General features: G+C 39.7%; 1 protein-coding gene across 1 annotated transcript in view; it reads left to right on the top strand.

The window, feature by feature from the left end:
- Nucleotides 1-1,179: 1,179 nt before the first annotated feature.
- Nucleotides 1,180-25,178, top strand: part of ENTHD1 (ENTH domain containing 1) — a gene marked incomplete at both ends in the record, with an annotated part of 96,807 nt that continues 72,808 nt past the window's right edge. Inside the window, 2 exons of the mRNA XM_080810127.1 lie at nt 1,180-1,528; nt 18,867-19,109. Coding sequence (XP_080666253.1) covers nt 1,180-1,528; nt 18,867-19,109 — 592 coding nt within the window. The remainder of the gene's footprint in view (nt 1,529-18,866; nt 19,110-25,178) is intronic.

The following is a 25,178-nucleotide window of genomic DNA, read 5'->3' on the forward strand; positions in this document are numbered from 1 at the left end:
TTTCATGTATTTTGTATCAACCTAAATGGGCCTCTCTTTGCGTGTACTTGTTTTGGGATATGACAGATACATGCTGATCACTCCAGTTGTTAGGGAAATTGTTACCGATTTGAATCATACTACTGACACCCTTTACTCCTAAACGCATAGTTCCTTTACTAAGGCCCAGTAAAGAAAGTAATTGAACATTTTCCTTGAACCTTACTAACCTTACCAGTACTAAAATACTCATCGAGGGTACCATGAGTTAGATGTGGGGTTCCCTGTGGCGCAAGTACTTGTGTTAATAGTTGACAACCCTCTCTGCTTTCAGGTTAACAAGAAAGTAGAACATATTTAGATCCGATTCTAGTGATGTGTAGTTCTAAGAAGAATACAACCATAGAGTCACATGATAACTCCAACTCAGTTGTTACCATCCTAATTACCTTCAGGACATACCGTATTTTTTTCAAAGATTTTATTTATTTATTTGACAGAGATCACAAGTAAGCAGAGAGGCAGGCTAAGAGGGACGGGGCAGTGGGGGGGAGGGACAGGCTCCCTGCCGAGCAGAGACCCCGATGCGGGGCTTGATCCCAGGACCCTGAGACCATGACCTGAGCCGAAGGCAGAGGCTTAACCCACTGAGCCACCCAGGCGCCCCAGGACATACCATTTTTATACATGACAACAAATCTTAAGCAGGAAATGTCAGAGTACAAGTCCCATTTTCTTTTCCTAACTTGCCCACTGTCCTATAATGTTTTAAAATTGTCTTATTCCTGGCCAAAGAGGCCGAATGCTATCTTCTGCAGAAATTTTTAGGACTAGAAAGATCATGTATATTTCTTTAAGTAATGTAGACCAATCCCTTATGAGAGATTTTCCCATATTGATGCTGGGAGAATTTAGATGGTGCCTCAATTCTGATGTAATGAGGGGCTGATTTCTAAGTAAACCCAGATTTTTCAGACTGACTTGGTCTTTTATAGACATTTCAAAAAGCATTTAACTTACGTATTTTTTTGTGCTTTGCTTTGCAGGAAACTGATGCCTCATCAAAATGGAGATTAATCATTTGTATTTGGGAGCAGCAGAACTGGGGACCAATTACCTCTCAAGAGTTTTATAAACCAATTATAATAACTCCCATTCCATTGCTCTCATCCCCATCTCACCTTCAAACTTGTCTTACCTATGGCATTCAGGAGGCAAGTGAAAAACTTCGTGAAAAATTACTCAGATGCTGAAATAAAAGTCAGAGAAGCAACTTCTAATGACCCTTGGGGTCCTTCTAGTTCTCTAATGTTAGATATCAGTGACCTGACTTTCAACACAATTTCTTTGTCAGAGATTATGAATATGCTATGGCAGAGACTCAACGATCACGGGAAGAATTGGCGCCATGTATATAAATCCCTTACGCTGATGGATTATCTCATCAAGAATGGATCAAAGAAAGTTATTCAGCATTGCAGAGAGGGGTTCTGTAACCTTCAAACACTAAAAGATTTTCAACACATAGATGAAGCTGGAAAAGACCAAGGTAAAAGAAATGCATACAGTGTGCCAATAAAGATTAGAGGTTTGGCAGGGGATCATTTTAAACCAGGAGCTGGGGAAAAGTTGTTCTGAAAGGTATTAGCCACCTTTCTTCTGGGACAGTTATAGCTTCCCTTTGTGTTGACCCTTGTGGGTCTTGGAGAACAAATTTTCCCCCCAACAGATGTGTAAAACTAACACACCTAGATTCCTGATAAAATGATACCTAATAGAAAATGAACAAAGTGAATAAAACAGGAGGCATGGCAGCTTGGTATAATAATGTCACTATAATTCATAATTATAATTAGACTGGAATTCAGTCATAAATGTAAGGAAGCGTTTCCAAAGACTACAGAATCTTCAAAGATGATCTAGATGAAAGTACTTACATGAATTCAAAAATTTAGGTCATAATTTTGTCGGGGGTGGAGGAGGGAGTGAACTAGGGGAAGGGCATGTGGAATACTGAACTGAGATGGTTTGATAGTGTCTGGGATTACAATGCTGAAAGAATCAGCACTTCCTCCTCGTCTGATGTAAAATTAAAATTTGTGCTTAAAGTGAATCGTCTTAGGAATCATGAGAAGAGGATAAAATTCAGTGTAGTCTTTGTGTTAAGTATACATTTTTAGAATAGACGTTTTGAAGAGCAGTTTTGGGTTTATAGAAAAATTACACAGAAAGAACAGAGTTCCCGCATACCCTTCCCTATCCCTCCCCTATTGTTTCTCCTATTAACATCTTGCATTAGTGCGGTGCATTTGTTACAGTTGACAAATCAATGTTAATACATGAACTAAAGTCCTCTGTTTACCTTAAGGTTCACCCTTTGTGTTTTCCAGTTCTGTGGGTTTTGAAAAATGCTTGTCATGTATGTACCATTCCAGTATCATACAGAGTGGTGTCGCTGCTCTGAGAATGTCTTGTGCTCCACCTCTTGGTTCTTTCTCCTCTGCCTGGAACCCTTGGCAACCAGGCATCTTTTTATTGTCCTTATCGTTTTGCTTTTTCCAGAATATCGTCTGGTTGGAATCATACAATATGTAGCTTTTTCTGACTCGTTTCTTTCCTTGACAGTATGCATTTAAGATTCTCCCATATCCTTTTTATAGCCCCAGATTTCCTTTCTTTTTTTTTTCTTCCTGTTTGAAAAATCAGCTTTATAGTGATGCAATTCAACATGCCATACAGTTTGTCCATTTAGAGTATAGGATCCTGTGACTTTAGGTGTATTATTTATTTTTAAAAATTGCAATAAGATGTAAATAACAAAATTTTTCATTTTAAGTGTGCAGTTCAGTGACATTGATTCCATTCACAACGTTGCATAACCATCACCACTATCTACTTCCAAAACTTCTCATCACCCTAGACAAACTCCATAACCATTAAGCAATGACTCTCCTGCGAACCTCTAATCTTTCTTTCTCTGTACATTTGCTTATTCTGGGTACACTCACATACGTGGAATCATATAGTATTTGCCCTATTCTGTCTGGCTTATTTCACACACCATAATGTCCTCTAGTTCATCTGTATTGTGGGATGTATCAAAACGCCATTCCTTTTATAGCTGCATAACATTCCATTGTATAAACATACCGCATTTTGTTTATCTGTTCATCAGTTGTGGGTTCTTGGGTTGTTTTCACCTTTTGGCTATTATGAATATTGCTGCAATTAATGAAATCATCCAAGTGTCCGTTTGAGTCTCTGCTTTCAACTCCTTTGGGTGCGTACTTGAGAGTGGAATTCCTGGATCAAATGACAGTTCTACGCTTAGTTTTTTGAGGAACGAGTAACCTGTTTTCCTTAGAGGCTGCACCATTTTACATTCTTACGAATGATGTAAAAAGGTTCCTGTTTTTCCACATCCTTGTCAACACTTATTATTGTCCATCTTTTTGATTGTAGCCATTCTACTGAATGTGAAAAGTAGTATCTCATTGTGGTTTCAATACACATTTCTCTAAAGACTAATGATGTTGAGCATCTTTATATGCCCTTGTTGGCCATTTATAGATCTTCTTTGGAGAACTGTCTGTAGGAATCCTTTGTCCATTTTTAACTGTTGTTTTTTTTTTAATTGTTGACTTTTAAGAGTTCTTTATATATTCTGGATACAAGACCCCTACCAGATGGTGATTTGTAAATATCTTCTCCCATTCTATAGGTTGTCTTTTTATTTTCTTATTAAATTTTGATGAAGTTCAGTTTATCAATTTTTCCTTTGGTGCTTATGCTTTCAGTATCATATGTAAGAAATCATTGCCTAATCTAAGGTCATGAAGATTCATACCTATGATTTTTTTCTAAGAGTTTTATAGTTTGGGCTTTTCCATTTACATCTTGGATCCATTTTGAGTTAATTTTCGTGTATAGTGTGAGGTAGAGGTCCAGCCTCATTCTTATGTGGGTATCCAGTTGTCCCACTACCACTTTCTGAAAAGACTATTTTTTTTTCTCATTGGCAGTCTTATGAAAATCACCTGACCATAGATGTAAGGGTTCATTTCTGTGCTATGATCTCTGTGTCTTTCCTTAGGCCATGCTACACAACTTTTTTTTAAGATTATTTATTTATTTGACAGAGAGAGAGATCACTAGTAGGCAGAGGGGTGGGGGGTAGCAGGCTCCCTGCTGAGCAGACAACCCGATGCGGGGCTCAATCCCAGAACCCTGAGATCATGACCTGAGCCGAAGGCAGAGGCTTAACCCACTGAGCCACCCAGGTGCCCCCATGCCACACAATTTTGATTACTGTAGCTTTGTAGTAAACTTTGAAGTAAACCTGAGTCCTCCAGCTTTATTCTTTTTCAATATTGTTGTGGACTTTCTGGGTCCCATGCATTTCCAATTCAAGTTTAGCATTAGCTTGTCAATTTCTGTAAAAAAGGCAACTCAAAATTTGATCGAGATTGCATTGAATCTATAGATCAATTTTGAGAATATTGCCATCTTAACAGCATCAGTTCCTCCCATCCAAGAACACAAGATGTTCTTTTTTTTTTTGTTTAGGGCCTCCTTTCATTTTTTTCATACATGCTTTGTAGTTTTCAGTACATATGTCTTAATGTTTCTTTTGGTAAATTTATTTGCAAGTATTTCATTCTCTCTCTCTCTCTTTTTTTAAGATTTTATTTATTTATTTGACAGAGATCACAAGTAGGCAGAGAGGCAGGCAGGAGGGGGGGGGAAGCAGGCTCACTGTTGAGCAGAGAGCCCAATGCAGGACTCGATCCCAGGACCCTGATATCATGACATGAGCTGAAGGCAGAGGCTTAACCCACTCAGCCACCCAGGCACCCCTGGAATTGTTTTCTTAATTCCATTTTCAGATTATTCATTGCTAATGTATAGAATGTATAGAAATACAACTGACCAAGTTATTTTGTGTATTGGTCTTGTGTCCTGCTACTTTCTGAACTTGTTTATTAGCTATAGTAGTTATTACTTTTTTAAGATTTCTTAGGATTTCCTACATGCAAGATCATGTCATCTGCAAATAGAGATAGTTTTACATTTCCTTTCCAATCTGGATGCCTTTTATTTCTTTTCTTTTTGCTTAATTTCCCTGGCTAAAACCTCCTGTACAATGTTGAATAGAAGTGGTGAGAGCAGATATCCTTGTCTTGTTCCTGATCTTAAAGAAAGCTTTCGGTCTTTTACCATTAAGTATGATGTTGGGTGTAGGTTTTCACAGATGCTTTTTATCATAAGGTTGTAGGAGTTCTGTGCCTAGTTTGTTGAGTGTTTTTATGGGGAAAGGCTGTTGACTTTTGTCCAGTGCTTTTTTTGGCATCTGTTGAGATAATTGTGTGTTTTCTCCCTTTACTCTATTAATCTGGTGTATTACATTGATCGATTTCCATGTAGGCACAAGCCTTGCATAAATCCCACTTGGTTATGATGTGCATCCTCTTTATTTTTGAACTGTTTACTTAAGGTCAGGTTTGAGGTTTAAAGATTTTTATTAATTTTTTGAGAGAGAGAGAGAATGCGTGAGAAAGAGCACAACCAGGGGGAGGGGCAGAGGGAGAGGCAGAGAATCTCAAGTGGACTCCACATTGAGTGTGGAGGCCAACTCAGGGCTCGATCTCATGACCCTGAGACCATGACCTGAGCTGAAATCAAGAGTCAGGTTCTTAGCCAACTGAGCCACCCAGATTTGAGGTTTAATGATGAAATTAGAGAAAATCTTCTTGGGTTTTGATCATGCTGTGTTTCTTAATCTAGAAATTGTAAAGGCATCAATTTCCATGGGGATTAAACTTATTATTAAAACTTAAAATAAAATACTAATTAAGATTTTGTCTTCCCAAGAATTAGGTTTTAAAAAGGCTTAATATTTTGGATGATAGTGAATGGGATATAATCTTTTTGTTTTGTTTTGTTTTTAACTTTACAGAGTATTTTGTCACTGTATTTTATCATTATACTAAGCACTTTAATGATTTTTTTAAGTAGAAAGAGTGGATCAGCCCCTGCTCTAAAGAGTTTATGAGTTATTTTGAGAGATAAAATAGATAAGTATGAAATTATAAACAAACATTTATGCATTTATACCATTTCTATGTACAAAGTATGGTATATTTAGATATGTTTAAATTCACTATCATAAAAGTCTTTCAGATTTCCTAATAGTTGAGCTTAGTGTCAAAGAAGTAAGCACAAGTATACTATCTTAGATTTTGTAAGTACTTCTGTTGATTTGGTAGCACCAAGAGGACAAGAATATTACTTATTTTTATCTTTTACACATTTATTTTTTTGTGTTTGTTTTCTAATGAGTGTAACATATTAGAATAGTAGCTCTTGGCATAATTTAATTTATACATAAACAAATGTATGTATATATTGGGGGTAGATACATGCACAAAAATTTATTACTGGTTGGGTATGCAGTCAAAATAATTTGGGAACCACTGGCTGTCAGGATAAAGTCAGGCCCCTTAGCATGTTCCCAACTGACCTTTCTACTCTTATTTTCTTAGTCTTCAATCTAACACGTTGCATCTAGCATTACTGGTAGATTATTTGCTTCCACCTCTCTGCGCTGGTGCTTAAGATGTTTCTTCTTCCTTGCAATAGTCATTTCTTGCTATATGTTTGTTGAGTTCCTACTTAGTCATCAAATCCTAGCTCAAAGGTCATTTCCTCTATATCTCCAATGATCTCTTCTTTTCCTCACTGGGCAGAATTAATTGCTGCAGTTCTTCGTTAATAACATCAGTGTGTGTTTTTACAGTATATCCATTTGATACATATGTGTATGTGTGTATGTATGCCTGTGTGTGTACACATATACATCTATATGTACAAATATAGCCTTGACTAGATTCTGAGGGTATATGTCATATGACAATCATCTTTTTACAATCGGGCCTTGGTACATACTAGACATCAGTAAATTTTTATTGAGCAGAAGTCATAAAAAAAAGCAGGAGATTTGAGGTAAGAAATGCGATCATTGAAAAACTACTCAGTAAGAATGATTTTGTTGGATCAGAAAAGAAAAAAAGAGAGTGAAGTTTATACTGAGGAATTAATGGAAGAGAAATTGCAGTGATCCAAGTAGTCTATAGTTGGGTCCTACCTGAGAAATAGGTTATCAAGAAGAGACAAAGAAAAAAGGTAAAAGCAGAAGAAATTATAGAAAAAGGACCTTTTTTTTGTTTGTTTCCTTGATTGGTTTTTACCCTTTGCCTGGAGAACTCATCCCTAGATACCTGCACTCTTTTCCAACACACTTCAGATCTCTGTTGAGAAATTCCTCTTATTAGTGAGGCCCTTTATATCTACCCTATTTATGAAAAAATCAGCCCTACCCCACTCTTCGCACTGAAATACCCTAGCCACCTTCTGTTTTATTTTTCTTAGTAGCTTTTCTTATCTGACATTGGACATATTTTATTTTAGTAATTATTTGTTTTCTGTCTCTTCTTACTAGAATGTAAGTTTCACGAGGGCAGGGTTATTTTACATCTGCTTTGTCCATGTTCTATCTCCCAACATTACAACAGTGCCTATCACACCATACCTGCCCAGTAATTAATAGAAGTATTATAGTAGTCTCCCCTTATCTGTGGTTTCAGTTTCCACAGTTTCAGTTACCTGTGGTCAGCCATGGTCCGGAAGCAGATGATCCACCTTCTGACCTATTGTTCAGAAGGTTGGTAGTGGCCTAGTGTTATATCACATTGCCTACGCCTTTCATTTCATCTCATCACGTAGACATTGCGTGACCACACGCAGAAGGGTGAGTGGACAACAATAAGATATTTTGAGAGAGAGACCCCATTCATGTAATTACTTTTATTACAGTATATTGTTATAATTGTTCTATTTTATTATTGTTGTTAATCTGTTACTGTGCTTAATTCATAAATTAAACTTCACTGTAGGTATGCATGTGTACAAAAAACCCACATATAGGGTTTGATACTCTCCACAGTTTCAGACATCCAGTAGAGGTCTTGGAAAGTATTTCCCATAGCTAAGAGGAGGCAACTGTACTATGGGGGGAAAAGTTGAGAAAACAGTTCGGAAAACTTGGGGAAGAGGAGAATCTTGTTTTCAAATAGTTTATTAGTTAACATTTTGAATAATGTTCTCAGTATGGTTTTCTTCAACCTCCAGACAGCTTTTCAGATGAAGTAAGTTTAAAGCAGCTGGCCTAAATATCAAATTTTAAAAATTTATGATAAATACATGATTTTCACTGTTTCCAGGTCTTGGGGACACTCTATATTATATTATAGTTTTAAGGTTTTTTAGGTTGACAGTTGAACACATTGCTTTAAATTTAGAGGTACTTTACCTGAAACAGTGCATGGATCTTAAGTGTACAGTTTGATGAATGTTGGTAAGTATAACCAACTTCGAGATTGTTCAAGAATAAAGAACATTTCCATCATTCCCGAAAGTTCCTTTATCCCCCTTTCTAGTCAATTCTCCCTCCTTCCCAGAGGCAACTGCCATTCTAATTTCTTCTACTGCATAAATTAGTTGTGTTTGTTCTTGAAATTCATACAGATGGAAACATATGTGTTCTTTTGCCTCTGGCTCCTTTATCTCCACTAATGATTTTGAGACTCGAGCCTGTTGTTGCATCTATCAGCAGTATCGTTCCTGTTTATTGGTGAGTCCTGTTCCGTTTTATGACGTCTGTTTGCCCATCTTCTGTTGATGGGTATTAGGTGTGTGTATAGTTCTTGGCTGTTATAAATAAAGTGATTATGAGCATTCTTATGTAAGTCTTTTTGTTGCCATATGTATTCAGTTCTGTTGGGCATATGCTAAGAAGTAGTATTTCTGGGTCATAGTGCAGGTGTATATTCAACCAAAGTCTTCTAAAGTGGTTTTCACCATTTCGCACTCCCACCAGCAGTGTTTGAGAGTTTGTTGCTCCACATCCTTGTCAGTAGTTAAATACTGTTATTCTTTTTTTTTTTTTAACCAATCTGATGGGTATATAGGGTTGTTTCAGTCTCCGTTTCCCTGAAGAGTTGTTGAGCACCTTTTTGTATAATTCGTGGACATATGAATGTCTTTTGCCTATTCAAGTGTTTTGCCTATTTTCAATTTTTATTTTTTGCTTATTTTTTCTTTAATTTGTAAGGTCTCTTCATACATTTTGGATATGAGTCCTTTGTCCGATATATGGATTACAAGTATTTTCTCCAAGTTTGTGGCTTGTCTTTTCACTTTCACTTTCTAAATGTCTTTTGGTGAAGTGCAGTGTGTTTTTTTCCTTTTATGGCTGATGCCTTTTGTGTCTTGTCTGAGAAACTTGCCTACCCCGAGGCCATGAAGGAATTCTCCTGTTTTCTTCCAGACATCTTACAGTTTTAGCTTGGTCTATGATTGATCTAGATTTAACTTTTGTGTATATTGTGAGGTAGAAGTAAAGTTCATTCTTTTCCATGAGGTATCTAGTTGTTTGAGTTATTAGACTTTAATAACAGAGCATTTTCATGTATGGTATCTCATTTGAGCCTTTCAGCATCTTAGAGGAATGAAAGTTATGTGTTATCTCTCTTACAGAGATGAGGAGCTAATAGATTAAATTATTTAGGTAAGATTGCACAGCTAATTGATAACTGAACATGATTAAAGCTCATATATCCTAATACTGTTTAGTCCAATTCTATTATTACGCTACACAGCTTCTTCTAATTGAGTTTTTAAAAATATCTGAACAAAGTTTCACTAAACTACTAGAGTGAACTTAATTAAAATTGTCTGAAAAATACCCAATTGAATGTTTCATACCATCAAATTATTTATTTATACAAATTATGGCATTCTTTTTATAAAACCAATTCAGGTTCTCAGAAATGTGTGCATTATAGATTTATGTACTTCTTTATTCTCAATTAGGTAAGTCATGAGATTGCAGTTAATTTTGTTTAAATGGGCCATTTTATATGTACACACACTCATATTTAAATTAAAAGTAGATTTCTTTTAAAAGGTACATTTTAGGGGCACCTGGGTGGCTCAGTGGGTTAAAAGCCTCTGCCTTTGGCTCAGGTCATGATCTCAGGGTCCTGGGATCGAGCCCCACATCGGTCTCCCTGTTCAGTGGGGAGTCAACTTCTCCCTCTCCCCCTACTGCTCCTTCTCTCTCTCTTGCTCACACTCTCTCTCAAATAAAATACATAAACTCTATTTTAAAAAAGTAATGTTAAGCAGTTTTACTAGAAGTAACATAGTGTGCACTGGTGACATTAGTGCCATTTTATTTTTCCACTGTCATTATCAGTCATCTAATTTGAGGAATTAGATGCTTCACACTTATATTCATGGCTGATTTTGTACAGGCTGCCTCTCTGCCTGTACAAAATTGACCCTTACCAATTGACGCTTACCAATCGCCTACCCATTTGCTCAGTGAAATAATGTCTTAGAGTAGGAAGTAAGCCTGGTGAGCCAGAGTTAATACAAACTAAAATGTAAACAGCAAAGACTCTAGACGATGTGATTCATTTATGAATTTATATATTTTATATTTATATATTTACATATATCTTGAAGAGAAGGAGATTGTTTTTTGAGTTCAGGTTCTCACAGAAGGGGAGAGGACACCAGGCTTAGAGAAAGGGTTTAGAGAAAGAGGGAATGCGGGCAAGTAGGAGAAAAAAGGAATGATTGGAATTTCCCTTTCAAGGTGACTGCTCTAAATTAAAAAGAGCCAAGATATCTGGAAAGTGAGTTCAAGAAAAAAAAATATTTAAAAATGTAAAAGAGTTTTTTTAGATGTTGGTTGGCTGCTTCAAGACTAAAACCCAACTAAGTGAAATCTGAGGCTATTTCTTGTTTTATAGAAGGGACAGAACAGGAGCTGGGGGTGAGACAGGCAGTTCCCAGGCATGTGGGGTACTGGCTAAGTGCTGTGGACAGACTCAAGCTTCCCAGTGCATCAGACTTGATTTTCTCTCTCTAGCTGTCAGACAGCAGTCGTCAGAATTCTCTAACCATCAGACCCACCTGGATGGATGAGGGTGGGTGGATTCATTACTGCAAGGTAGATGTGTGTGTTTTCAGAGAGGTGGGTTAATTAACACAAGGCTGCTGAACAAACAGTGATCTCTTGTAGCAAACATTCTTAGAGTTTTGATAAACAGATGAATTGCCTTTAAGCAAACATACAGGCTTTGGGTCATCATAAGCCTGTTCTGTTATTGTTACAAGTTACTTAAGAGTTATATTACTGTGAGTTGAAACAAAACTGAAACAGTTGAATATTTTGGATCACCTTTTGCTCCTTTGAACAAATATAGTCATTGGTCATCACGACAGCAAGAAACAAACCACAAAATTTATTTAAACTTAAATACGCTACTCCAGCCAGTCCTCCGTTCCACTTAATATGTTGTACACATGTGGATAACAGAGGACAGTAAACAAACAAGGGAGAATAACCAGTTTAGCACTTCCGGGCTGTGTCAACACATTCTCTTCTCAAGGTTCTCATCAAATAAAAAAACCTACATTTGTATGCTAAATTCAGTCAAAGAAATTGACGTCTATATTATGGTCTTTCTATAGAGCCAGTCTCTACCTTCTAGCTTTTTATTGACTTTATGACTTTGGGAAAGATTTTGTCCCCCTAAACTTACTTTTCTCATCTGTAAATTGGACTTCGTGAAGACCGGAGATAATGTCTGAAAGTCAGGAACCTAGTAAGTCATCAGTCAATATTGGCTAATACTATTAGTCCTTAGCGTATTTTTATTTTTATTACTTTTATTTCCTGCAGTGTATTTTCATGCCCAAATAACGCTTGGTGCAACCATTCACTAGGAAGGGCTTTGCCAGCTGCCCTGTTTCCGCAGTTCCTGCCCATCCAGTGCACCTTGCCCACACACCTGTCGAAGCACGCGGCTGCCTGACCCAAGTACTTGTCAGTCTCCTTCGCTGCACTGCCGGGTTGGGAGGGCTGAGGTAACTTTATAGATATCCCTGTTTCTTCACCCAGTTTGGTGGAAATGCCAAATAAATGTTTGCTGGCTGAACAGCTGACTAGTGGTCCAAAGAAGGATTGATAGTTTTTAAGAGCTTCTCATGATCCTAAGTGTTGTTCTGTTTTTCTACAGTGTTTCTACATATAGGTTTATTTTTATTTACCCTGCTTGGTCTTTGGAGATCGTTTTTTTTTTTTTTTTTAATTTAATTTATTTATTTGACAGAGAGTGAGATCACAAGTAGGCAGAGAGGCAGTCAGAGAGGGAGGAGGAAGCAGGCTCCCTGCGGAGCAGAGAGCCTGATGTGAGGCTCGATCCCAGGACCCTGAAACCATGACCCGAGCCGAAGGCAGAGGCTTAACCCACTGAGCCACCCAGGCGCCCCTGGAGATCATTTTTGATGTGAGGATTGATGTCTTTTCTGTAAAATTCCTAGCCCCTTTTGCTCTGAATATTGCCTTTTTGCGATTACCAAAATTTTCTTCTTTTGAAGCTTCTTCTAAGTGAACACTGGGCCTTGCAATCTGTCCTTTATGACTTTTAATTAATCTTTTTAATCTTGTTGCCTCTCTGGATTGTATTTTGGAAGAATTCCTTAATACAATTACCAACTCGTCTTCAATTTCTCTTCAACTGTTAAATTCTGGAATCTATCTCGGATGTTGAGGGTTTTTTTCTTTTTAATCCCACTGACAACAGTTTTTATTTCTAGGATTTTTAACTGGCTCTTTTCATATCCATCTGTTTTTACTTCATTTCTGCCTGTTTTTGTTTTGGTTCATAATCTCATATTTCTGGTTGTGGATATGACTCCTGCATTAATCTCTCTTAATCGCATTCACTTAAAAATCTTTGTTTAGGGAGCACCTGGGTGGCTCAGGTGGTTAAGTGTCTGACTCTTGATTTCAGCTCAGGTCATGGATATCGGGGTCCTGAGATCAAGCCCCACATAGGGCTCGTGCTGGGTGTGGCACCTGCTTGGGCGTTTGTCCCCCCTCCTCCCTCTGCCCCTCCCCCCGCCCCCGCTTCACACATACGTGCTCTTTCTCTTTCTCTCTCTCAGGTACCTAAATAAATTACTAATACATAAAAATAAAAATCTTCATTTACGATTTTAAAGTCCCCTAACGAATCTAGAATATTGCTTATAGAATCCTATGAAGCACTGCTTTCATTTGGAGCGAAGTTGTGTTTTGATTGCTGCTTTTATCAGCCATCTTTCTTAAGCATTAGATGTTTTTATTTTTATTTTTATTTTTTTTAAAGATTTTATTTATTTATTCGACAGAGACAGAGATCACAAGTAGGCAGAGAGGCAGGCAGAGAGAGAGAGGAGGAAGCAGGCTCCCTGCTGAGCAGAGAGCCCGATGCGGGGCTCAATCCCAGGACCCTGGGATCATGGGTCGAAGGCATTAGATGTTTTTAAAAAACTATTTTGGAATTTGACTTTTCTGTCTTCTTTGGACTGGGACATTCTTCCTCCGCCACCTGTGTTCGCCCCTTTATGTTGATTCCCAGTTCTTGCCCCCCAGGTCCCTGGAGCCTCCAGGACAGCCCTTACAGAGGCAGCTCAGGGCTCGAGCCCCGTGACAGAACCAGAGTGTCTTGGATGCGGTCGCTGAGGCGGCGGCGGTGTAGTTCCCAGCCTTAAGGCTGCTCACGTGTCTTCTAGCTTCTAGATCGCAGCCGCAGATACGTGACAGCCCAGGAAGCAATTAGCAGCTGGGTTTTTTTCCCCTTCTTTTTCTTGACTTCTCAGCCTTCTCTCACAAACACGGATGCTCCCCAGTGAGACCAGCTCTGGTTCCCTAACGCCTGAGGAGCGGAACCGGGTCAAGAGCCCAGCGGCCCTGAGCAGTGGCTTCAGCCCTGCTCATCGCCTTTTCATTTCTCGTACATTTCTGGTTTGTGGAGGTTCTTACCTTGTTTTTGAGGCCGGCGATGTCTCTTGCTGCTGTGTGTTTGCAGCAGAGCAGAGGGGTACTTTGAAGCATGAACTGACTGTGCCAACTCGACTGAAGGTTTTTTTTAACTTGAAAATGACACTGTCGGGGATACTGCTCCCCTCCCTCCCCACCCTACCCTCACCCTCACCTGCAGAGACATTGTGGAGGATACAGGATAAGGGAGACTGGAGATAAGTAGATAATTCAGAACACCGCAGGCAAGAAACGAGCAGCGCCTGAACTAAACTAGGGGAGGTGGAGCGGGGAGGACGGATGTAGAAGATGCTAGTTGGTCCCATCAGTAGACATGGGTTCCTGGGTGTGGGAGGTGGATGTTCACATTTTGGGTTTAGAATGGACGTAAAATTCATTGAGAAAGGAATCTAAGAAGAAGAGTAGGGGTGCCTGGTGGCTCAGTGGGTTAAGCCTCTGCCTTCGGCTCAGGTCATGATCTCAGGGTCCTGGGATCGAGCCCCGCATCGGGCTCTCTGCTCAGCAGGGAGCCTGCTTCCCCCTCTCTATCTGCCCGCCTCTGCCTACTTGTGATCTCTCTCTCTCTCTGTCAAATAAATAAATAAATACAATCTTTAAAAAAAAAAAAAAAGAAGAGTAAATTTTGGTTGGTTGGTTAGTGGGTCAGGTATGGAGGGAGGGGAGTTAAGATATTTTATGACCACAGTTTTAGGACTAATACATGTTTTTCTAGAAGTCTGCTGTGTGCCTTTGCTGCTGTCACATCTCATTGCCCAACATCTCCGCATTTACCGTATTTCCAGACCCCTTTACCTGCTGCTCATTTGTGTGTTTACAGGCGCTCTTCCTGTGCATTTGGGACATTTTTTTCTCCGCATGTTCCTTCATTTATTTAATAGACATTTCCGAAGTAACTCTTAAGCAAGCAGGTATAATTCTGGCCTTCATGGATGTTATGCTGTAATGGAGGGAAAAAGACACTTATCAAATCAATAAGAATTGCAAGCGTGTGGAAGTGCTGTGCGAGAGCAGGGCAGGGGCCACAGAGTGTGCAGGGCGAGTGGGGAGGGGCTCTCGGTCTCTCAGCAGGAGCTGAAGTCGGAGCTGTTCCCTCTGCCTGAACGGCTGCAGGCCTGGCCTTTTCTTGCCGTGCAGGATGCCCGTGATCCGACTGTCCTTCCCTGCGCCACAGCTCGGTGTTTAGCTCCTTACTGTGCTCTATTTCCTTCAGAGCATTTATTTGTATCTGAAATTTTCTTGTTTGGGGATCTTGTCTTTTTTTTTCCTCTCACTCATGTTTCTAGAACAATTCCTGAAACTCGAGTGTTGAAGAAATGATCAAATGACTGCCTGGGTGAGTAAGTGCGCTTCCTTGGCTGTTGGTTTGGCACAGGGTTGCTCTAGTGATTTGCATATCCCGGTCCTTTGTGTGAGTTTGGGAAGCCTCCTCAGGTTGGCTCTCTGTTCGTTCATTCTTCTGTCCTCTTGACTGTCCCCTCAGTCCACGGGGCCCTTCTGATGGCGGTGGCCAGTGGGAGCGTCCCACCCTCTGGCCAAGGGGACAGGCATGGAACTTTCAAGCTGAGCCAAGCCGACTCATTCTCCTGGATTTTTCCAATTTGAGGGAAGGAAGAGGGAGGCTTCTCAGGTGGCAGAGTGTGAGGCATGAACCTGGAACTCTCTGTGGCCATGTCCACATTCAGATGGAGGAAGCCAGTGTGCAAGAGGAGAAAAGGAAAGCATCATGCAGAGGGAGGAAGAGGTGGGGGAGGGAACAGCAGTCCTGGGCGTTCTCCAGTCTCTGCCTCTTTACTTGCAGCCCAGTCGCAGCCCCTGGTTTTCCCGTGGCCTGTTCGGTTTGAGTTTCTGTCACTTATAATCCAAAGATCCCTGATTTCCTAACTAAAATAGAGTATAGCTTTATTTTTACTTTTTTTTAGCTTTTATTTTTACTTTTACCCTTCATGTCAATAACAAGCTTTACGTCTTTGTGAATCTTCGGGTATTGATCTGTTTCATAGTTCGATGTCTCATTTCCGAGACTCCATGTCTCCCTCTCTTTGTCGATCTCTCTCCCTCTCCCTCCCACCTTCTTCCCCCCGGTCTCTTTCTCTCTCTTTCAGACACAAAGCCGTGACTTCCTGCATGTGTTCTATTCCACAATTCCGTTCTAGTGCTAGGTCCCTCCTTTCCTTTCAGAAACATATTGCTTAGCAGCGAGGAGATACCATCTTTTTGGTACTCATTGTTATTTTTTACTCATCCTTGAAGCACATTTATTGGGGTTTTGGATTTTTTTCACTTTCAACTTTGGTGCTTTAGAACAGCTGGGTTTCTACTGTCCAGCATCTCGGTGGTGGGGGGGGGAGTAGCCATGGCCATGCACAGCCTTGAGCCCGAAGCAAACCACTGTGGCAGGCTGTCACCTGCTCCCTCAGGGAGAAGCCCTCATGTTTCAGGGAGAAGTGCTTCGTCATTGTGGCTGGCTTTCTGCTTGATGTACCTGCTTGGACCTTTGAACTTTTGTAGCTGCTTTCAAGTCCCACCAGTTCATGCAGACTCCGACTGAAATAATCCACATCTGTCCCATAATTTCTAGTTCTGACCTCTTGTAATTAAGGGTGTTGCAAGAAACTCAGGCCAGGCAACTTTCTCAGGCAGCTACACTGTAAATTGGCACTTGGTACCTTTCATCCATCTGGTTCCATTTGCATTATGTCAAGGACAAAATGGAGACTTTTTGGTAATTTGTTCCTTTATCAATTTATTTACACAGTAAAGATTTATTGAGTAGCTCCTATGTGCCAATCATTCTCCCAGACACTGGAGATACTGGGTGAATGAGGCTCTCTGCCCTCATGGAGCTTGTAGGTGAGGAAACAAACAGTAAACAAATAAATGAATGTGTATATATTATTATGTGTGTGTATATATATATAATTATTATGTATATATACAAACATATATATTTATACACACACACACACACACACACACACAATAGCAGGTAGTGATAAAATGGGTAAGGGAATAGAGAGTGATGGGAATGGGGCTATTTTGGATAGGGTGGGCAGAAGTAAGGCTTCTCTGAGGAGGTGACATTTGAGTAGAGACTTGAAAGAATTAGGGACCTAGCCATGCAGAGTCCCTGGCAGAAGCAACAGCTAACACGCAGCTTGAAGGAGACAGAGAGCAGCAGAGTAAGGCAGTCTGGGTGGTTCAGGTGGAGGGAGAGAGAGGAAGCAAAAAGGAGATGAGTTTTTGTGAAGCTAGAAATGGAAAAACAAGTTTTCCACCCCTTCCCCCACACTAAGCTACGGCAGTTTTCAAGGGAGTAGTGGTGTCTGGCACCGTTGTCCCCAAGGGCTGACAGTCACAGCAGGCTTCTATCAGGCGACAAGGAGTTGTAACCCAAAACCCTGCAGGATTTTTTGTTTATGGACTACAGATTACTCAAAGGAAGTTAAGGGTGTCAAGAAGGATACTCTTTTTTTTTTTTTTTAAGATTTTATTTATTTATTTGACAGACAGAGATGACAAGCAGGCAGAGAGGCAGGCAGAGAGAGAGAGGGGGGAAGCAGGCTCCCTGAGCAGGGAGCCCGATGATGCTGATGCGGGGCTCGATCCCAGGACCCTGGGATCACGACCCGAGCCAAAGGCAGAGGCTTTAACCCACTGAGTCACCCAGGCGCCCAGGCGCCCCAAGAAGGATACTCTTCACAGCAGTTATAAAGGAAGTTTGGAAGGAGGAAGTGACTAAGAAATGAGACTGAGGGTAGGTAAAATAATCTTGGGAAAGATGGCAACTTAAGCAAAGGTTTCTAACACTGTCGTAGCGGTCCTTAATGAAATGACTGGCAGAGAACATGTTGGCCTCCTTTGTCAAAAGCACCCTCCATTTGACCATTTCTCATTACTTCCCCTGCTAGTAAGTTATAGTTGGATATATTAATATTTCAATTCACCACGCTTAGAGCCCAAAATGAACATAGTAGTGGGTCTCTAAGGACTTGTCATTTTACTCCTGGAGGAAGGCTTGGGAAAACACGAGATGTTATATGAGTTGGGCCCGAGATGTGGAGAGGGAAGTGGTTTTCCTTATCATTTTTCAGGGGAGGAGATTGAGATTAGTAATAATAATACTATATATTTGAGTGTGTATACTTTTGTATCTGTGAATTACACTGAACAGATGTGCTTCTACTGGTTTTCACATAGAAAACTCAAGCCCAAACAGACCACCTAACGTATCAGAGTCACACAGTTGGTTAAGGACAGATTGTCATTAGGATTCTGGTCTTAGACTGTGCTCTGGCACTCTATTAATGGCATCAAGTTGTTTTAGTAAGACGTTATGTCAAAGAAAATCTAAGTGTCCTCCCTACGCTTGTCCCACCCTAATGTCCTCCTCTAAGGTAGCCGATATTAACAATGCGTGGGGACACCGCTGGCCATCTGCCTGCCTATCCATCATCCATCCACCCATCCACCCATGTATTTCTCTATCTACTTCTCTCTCCTGTATACATATATAATGATTGATTTTCCCATGTGCTTTACTGATTTGACTCATAACCATGCATATTACTTTAAATCTTTAGCCAATGTCATTGTCCTATATCTAGATCTAATTCATTCCTCTTCTTTTATGCCTACATTGTTTGATTTATTGCAGAGAATGTATTGTTTTTAAAAGGAAATATATTTAAAGTGAAAAATGTCATGTCAATAAGTGATATGATTTCATCACACATATAGTTACTTCTTAAAGTATAAGAAAAGGAGTGCTTATTGACAACTCCAATGAAACTTAGGTTTCCCTTTGACTTGTTACAGATTTTTTCTGCTTTGCTACACTGTTTACATTTTCCCCTAATTTTCTTTAGAATAGAAATTAATTGTAACTTCAGTGAATATTTTCTTACCTACACAAATTCAATGTGTTTTTCAGGGTACTATATCCGGGAGAAGTCTAAGCAAGTCATAACATTGCTGATGGATGAACAGTTGCTGCACAGAGAGAGGGAAGTAGCGTGTCGGACAAGACGGCGTACCTCCTACTCTATGACATTTCCTAAAAGATTACCTGGTACAGCTAACTCACCAACAGCATGTGCTTCCGCCCACACACCAGAAACTCCTGCCTCAGAGAAGAAACGTAAGCTTCTTAAGGTTGCAAGGCTACGTAATAAAAGTACGTATACTGAACACAGACCTAGAATGTAGTAGGTATCATTTAAGAACAATTAAAAAATATAAAACATTCGGTTTTCATACTGAAATATTAATGCTATATTAGTACTCTTATTACTATGTTAGGCATTGTACTGTACAAAACAGAGATGAAGAGTAATAGTAGAAAATTTTGTGATTATTTTTGGAATGCAGTTTATCTGGGTTTCCAAAAAAGTGGGATTTTTGAGCTTAAATGGTATTAAAGTAGTGATGCTTACTTGGCATCATGATTCATTTTAAGATTTTCATCATAACTAGAATGTGAGACTCGGGGTCTGGGTATCTGTGTATTTTGTGCTGTTTGATCCTACATTTGCTTAAAAGTGCCTCAGAATTCTGAAAGTCTCTAAAACTCCTACAGGATGACAGTGCCTCATAGTACATACATTTTAAATATGAACTGAACTTTTTAAAAAAGGGATTTCTTTGTAGTGTTACAGAAATCAGTAGGGAGACACAATTATCTTTTCTATTAAATTTGCTTAAAAAAGTAAAGGAATGTCAACGGGCTCTGTCTTCTCTGGTACAAATCCTGTTGTGAAGTTTTGTATAAGGAGTGGGCAGTTTGAGGAAGCAAAAAACATTAAAGAAATGTGCCTTGGATCCTTGTCCCTTGAAAGGAACTTAAACCTCATGCTATAAGTGAGGGACGGAGCAGGAATAAGGTAGAGTTAAAAGTATTTTCAGGGGCACCTGGCTGGCTCAGTGGGTTAAAGCCTCTGCCTTCAGCTCAGGTCATGATCCCAGGGTCCTGGGATCGAGCCCTGCATTGGGCTCCCTGCTCAGCACGGAGCCTGCTTCCCTTCCTCTCTCTCTCTCTGCCTGCCTCTCTGCCTACTTGTGATCTCTGTCTGTCAAATAAGTAGATAAAATCTTTAAAAAAAAAAAAAGTATTTTCAGAGGCTGGCCTGCTAGCTTTATCCTGTACCTCTATTAAGGAAGATCCCGAAAGAGCTACAGGTGTTCAGTTTGAACAGATGTTCCAAATGTCAGTTAAATCTGGAAATTAAGAATGTTCATAGTAATACCAACGTGGAACGATCCTGCTAAAAATCACTAAAGTACTTTTCTGACTCAGTCAGGGGTTCTCAAATGTCCTCTCACTTTGTGCTTGTGTGGACTCCAGAGACAGAAAGACAGTAAAAGACAGTAAATGCCATCTACATGCTTCTAAATGTAGTGGAACCTCTTTCTTGAGGGCGGCCATTTTATTTTAAAATAAATCTCCAGGAATGATAAGAGACCCACTCTGAAATTTTCTCACGGAAGCCTTCAGTTCAAACTACTACAGGAAAGGGTTACAGAGTAAAATCACCAACTATTAACTGGCCCAGAGTTTCTTCACTCCTTTTGCAACTGCTCTGTTGCCTTTCTTATTCTCCCTCCATTGCTTTTCTCTCTTCTTTTCTCTTTCATTATAAACTTGTATTTATGGAATTTATTTGAAGTCTGGATATGGAGCAGAAATTTGGAGCTATAGCAGTGAGTAGACCATCGTCCCTTTCATCATGGAGCAAATATTCTAGGGACAGAGACATATACTAACCATACAAAAACAAAATCAGTATAAAATATTATGCTAGGGACAAGTCCTATAAAGAAAAGGAAAGCAGTGTTAGGGGACAGAGAGTGACAGGGATGGCTTGCGTTTAGGTCAGGAGTGAGGGAAGGCCTTTTGGAGGAGGAGAGCCAAATGAAGTGAGGGGACAGTCCATGTGTATCTGGGGTGTTCCAGGCAAAGAGAAATCCAGGTGTCATCTGGGGCGAGCTTGGTGAACTTACTATAAACTTAGGAAATGAATCTTCAAATTGCCAAAGGAGTAGCTTAGCTCTGAGCCATTTTTATGATTCATACAAGGAAATTGAGTTTATTGCTTTATAGTCACTGCTTTTTTTTTTAACCCCAAATGATATTCTCTAGCTTTATGACACATCTTATTCACTAAACTGAGCTTGGAATGACTTTTGACTACTTTTAAAAAGTCAGTCTACCTTCAAATGAAGTTTTGCTACAGTTAATTTTTTTTCATATTACGAATATGTATTGAATACTTATTATATGCCAGACACTGTTCCAGGACTGGTAACCAAATTGGATGTATTTCTGCTCTCTTAGAAGTTATTGGGGCACCTGGGTGGCTCAGTGGGTTAAGCCTCTGCCTTCGGCTCGGGTCATGATCTTAGGGTCTTGGGATCGAGCCCTGCATCGGGCTTTCTGCTCGGCGGGGAGCCTGCTTCCTCCTCTCTCTCTCTCTCTCTCTCTCTCTCTCTCTCTGCCTGCCTCTCTGCCTACTTGTGATCTCTGTCAAAAAAAAAAAAAAAAAAAAAGAAGTTATATCTAGTGATGGCTTTCAGCCTGTTTAAAAAAAAAAAAAAAAGATGTTCAAAAGGAGTTTTGGTGAATGATGGCATCACCAAAATGAATTTGTGGTTTAAGAGTACTATTTAAAAGTGAATAGTGAATGTTTGGATGTAAAAACTTAGTGTGTTAAAAATCTGTTAAATTATTTAAAAACTTCATTTATCCACCACTATGTATAGATACACATAAACATACTAGATACATAGATGTGTGTGTTTGTGTTCAAAAAAGAGTAATTGTATTAAGCTTAGCAAACTAACTGTTTCCACACGGGCATTTTAATAGGAAGCTGTATTTTTTTTAAAGATTTATTTATTTATTTTAGAGAGAGTGGGAATATGAACACAGGGGGAGGGCCAGAAGAAGAGAGTCTTCGAGCAGACTGCCCGCTGAGCACGGAGCCTGACATGGGGCTGGATCTCACAACTCATGAGATCATGACCTGAGCCGCAACCGAGAGTTAAGTGTTTAGCTGACTCAGCCACCCAGGCGCCCCAGAAGCTGTATTTTAAAAGAAGAAAGGAAACTGACAATTTGGTGTATATGTGTTTTGGGGGTGCTGAGGGAGATAAGAAAATGAATTGGGGGAGCATTCATGGTGGGACAGAAGTAGCAGATGAAAACTCAGAGATAGGTGAGTCAGTTAGAATTCAGTGTTCTCAGAAGTGATAGTAGAAGAGGCCACCAAAAATGTTAACAGCTTACACAAAATGGGATTTTTTTTCTCTCTTCTAAAAATACTCCAGAACTAGATATTCTAGGACTGATATGGCTCTTCGTGATGTCAGGGACCCAGGGGTCTTTCTGTCTTGTCACTCCAGAGAGGCTGAAAAATGTAGTTTTTATCCTAGACAGCCATGTGCCCCGATTAAAGTTAGAGGGTCTGTCATTAAGGAAGGAGAGAATAAATATATGGGAAATTCAATAGTCCTTACTGTAGTGTTAAAGAAAAGAAGAAACGAATTAATCATGTTAATGCCTGGTTGTCAGACTAAATGGAATAGAAAACATAAATTTGAATATGTTGAAAACGTGGACAGGTCATTGAGAGTTCATAAAGGACATAATGAAGAATATTTGGAGATTTCACTTCGGTACCACTGGCAACTAGGAACCACTGTAGGCCTTGGAGAACAGAAGGGGTGTTTAGCTTAGTCACAGAACTTTGCTTTATTACTGAAAACAGCTGTTGGTGGAAGATAATTCTTATTGCTTTGTGTAGAAATGAAGGCCATACGAATTGGAGAGAAGCTCTGTGAGAGACAGTTGTTTTCAATCCAGCATCCTGCTCTAGGGTTATTGAAATGAGGGAAAGGTAATGTGTAAAGATAGAATATAGAGAGGAAATGGGGTAAGCAGATGATGTATTGGAGAAGAAAGAGAAATTGAAAGCGACTAACATTTCAGTTAGAGAGGCAAGGGATGGTATTACACAGGTGCATTTCCATCAGGAGGTATTTAAAGACATCTCTAAATTATTTAGTTATATTGAAATGTAAAGTTGAATCATTGCTAGAAATCTGATTCCCAGGCTTTAGGATCTAGAGCTGAAACAGCTGTGCCTAGCTTCTTTGTGGTAAATTAGCAAGGGGAAATAGGTACTTTGGAGAAGGTGTTATGCACACATTACTACCTCTGACCCCTTTTTTTCTATCCCTGCATGTTTTCTCCAAGTTTTAATTGTGGTAGGTGGCTTGGAAAGTTTTTGTTTAGGTAATTTTATTGCCTGAAGGGAGAGATGGACTGGATGATAATTGTTGTTTGATGTACATGTTCTCTTACTACAAATTCATCTCCATGACGCCGTCATTCACCAACACTCTCTTTGAACATCTTTTTTAAAAAACAGACTGAAAGCTATCACTGGGCATAACCTCCAAGAGAACAGAAATACACGAAAACCCTATGTGCACAGTTACAACTCTTGCTTCTCTGAGCTGTAAGCATCAGTGTCACGCCCTTACCTTAGAGGTGAGAACTATAAAAAGCTATCACCAGAGACATTGCTTACAACCAGACCAGCAAAGCATTGATTACCTCTGTTGGTCATCTGATCTTCCATAAAAAGCTTCCATTTCCGCAGTGGTGTTATTCTTTGCAATGGAACTTTCCTTGTATTAGAGAAGGATTACTTTCGTCTATGTTAAATGTAGTAGCACTCTATATCATGGGAATGTTTCCCTAAAAATCATGTATATTTCCTGTTGGGCTAAAAGTAAAACTTCAAAGTAGTTGTTAGGATTTTATAGGCACAAACACCAGTGTTAATGTTACTTCCTGCGGTGAACCTTGTACTAACAGAGTTGATGTGGAGTCATACTTGGTGGCCATATCACACACAGTCTAGATGGCAGGGCTTATGGTACAAATGGCAGTTCCTGCTAAAACAGCTGCACTGATGAATGTCAAGCAGTGATTTTTTTCAACTTAGACAAGTGTACAATAAAGAAAATAACAAAACAACAGTAGCTTCCATCTCTATCACCCTAACCCAACTGCCATTAACATCTTAGAGTACTTACTTCCAGTCTGGTTCTGACTTCTTCTTCTTCTTATTTTATTTTATTTTATTTTTAAGTTCTCTCTACACCAAATGGTGGGCCCAGACTCACAACCCCAAGATCAAGAGATCAAGAGTCACATGCTTTACCAACTGAGCCAGCCAAGTGCCCTTATTTTCTTTCTTTTATTTTTGTTTCAGAAAAAAATCACTCTATTCTTGTAAAAACAATACAGGCTCAAAAACACTAATGAATCAATATTTTTCAATCTCTTCACTCAGAAATAGCCATAACTCATGTCAGATGAGCATAAATTCTAGGCATCTTTCTGTGCATATATACATACAGAAAATGGATAACTGGGGAGAACTTATTTTTATAAAAATGGCATTGTACTAGATGCATTTTTTTAAAAAGATTTTATTTATTTATTTGACAGACAGAGAGCACAAGTAGGCAGAGAGGCAGGCAGAGAGAGAGAGAGGGAAGCAGGCTCCCTGCTGAGCAGAAAGCCCGATGCGGGCCTCGATCCTAGGACCCTGGGATCATGACCTGAGCTGAAGGCAGAGGCTTTAACCCACTGAGCCACCCAGGCGCCCCGATGCATTTTTTTTTTAACTAAAAGGTATTTTAGGTCTACTTCTAGTGATGAGACTTACGAGGGGTTCCAAGAAACTCATTTATTGCATAGTAACCAAAGACTAAATGATGAACCATTGCGACATTTCTGGCTTCGCTAGGGGTGTGGAAAATCTCCAAAGATCTTGTCTTCCAAAAATTTCAGTTAATTAATTAATTTAATTTAATTAACAAAATAAGAACAGGACAGGTGAGCGAGAGTCAGAGTGACTTGGAGCTGGTGCCTGAGGGCCCTGCAGGTGTCTTTCAGGCTTGAATTGTTTAAGGGCACTTGTCAATAGTTAAAATGGTTTGGGACCTGACTTGAGCATTGAGAAGGAAAGCCTGTGTTTGCTGTGCTGAACCAGACACCCAAGGTGGGACTGAGTGATTCAAGGCAGTTTTCTCTGCAAGAATAAAGACCGTTTCACAAGTTAGGTCCATAGGATTCCCTCCAATTAAAATCAAGCAATGAGCTCACGATCTATAGCAGCAACCCAGAAAAAAAATGAGTAGCCCCCCAAAGATTGTTGATAGTAGAAAGGTC

Source organism: Martes martes (assembly GCF_963455335.1).
Source record: "Martes martes genome assembly, chromosome: 8".
In the NCBI taxonomy this organism is placed as follows: domain Eukaryota; kingdom Metazoa; phylum Chordata; class Mammalia; order Carnivora; family Mustelidae; genus Martes; species Martes martes.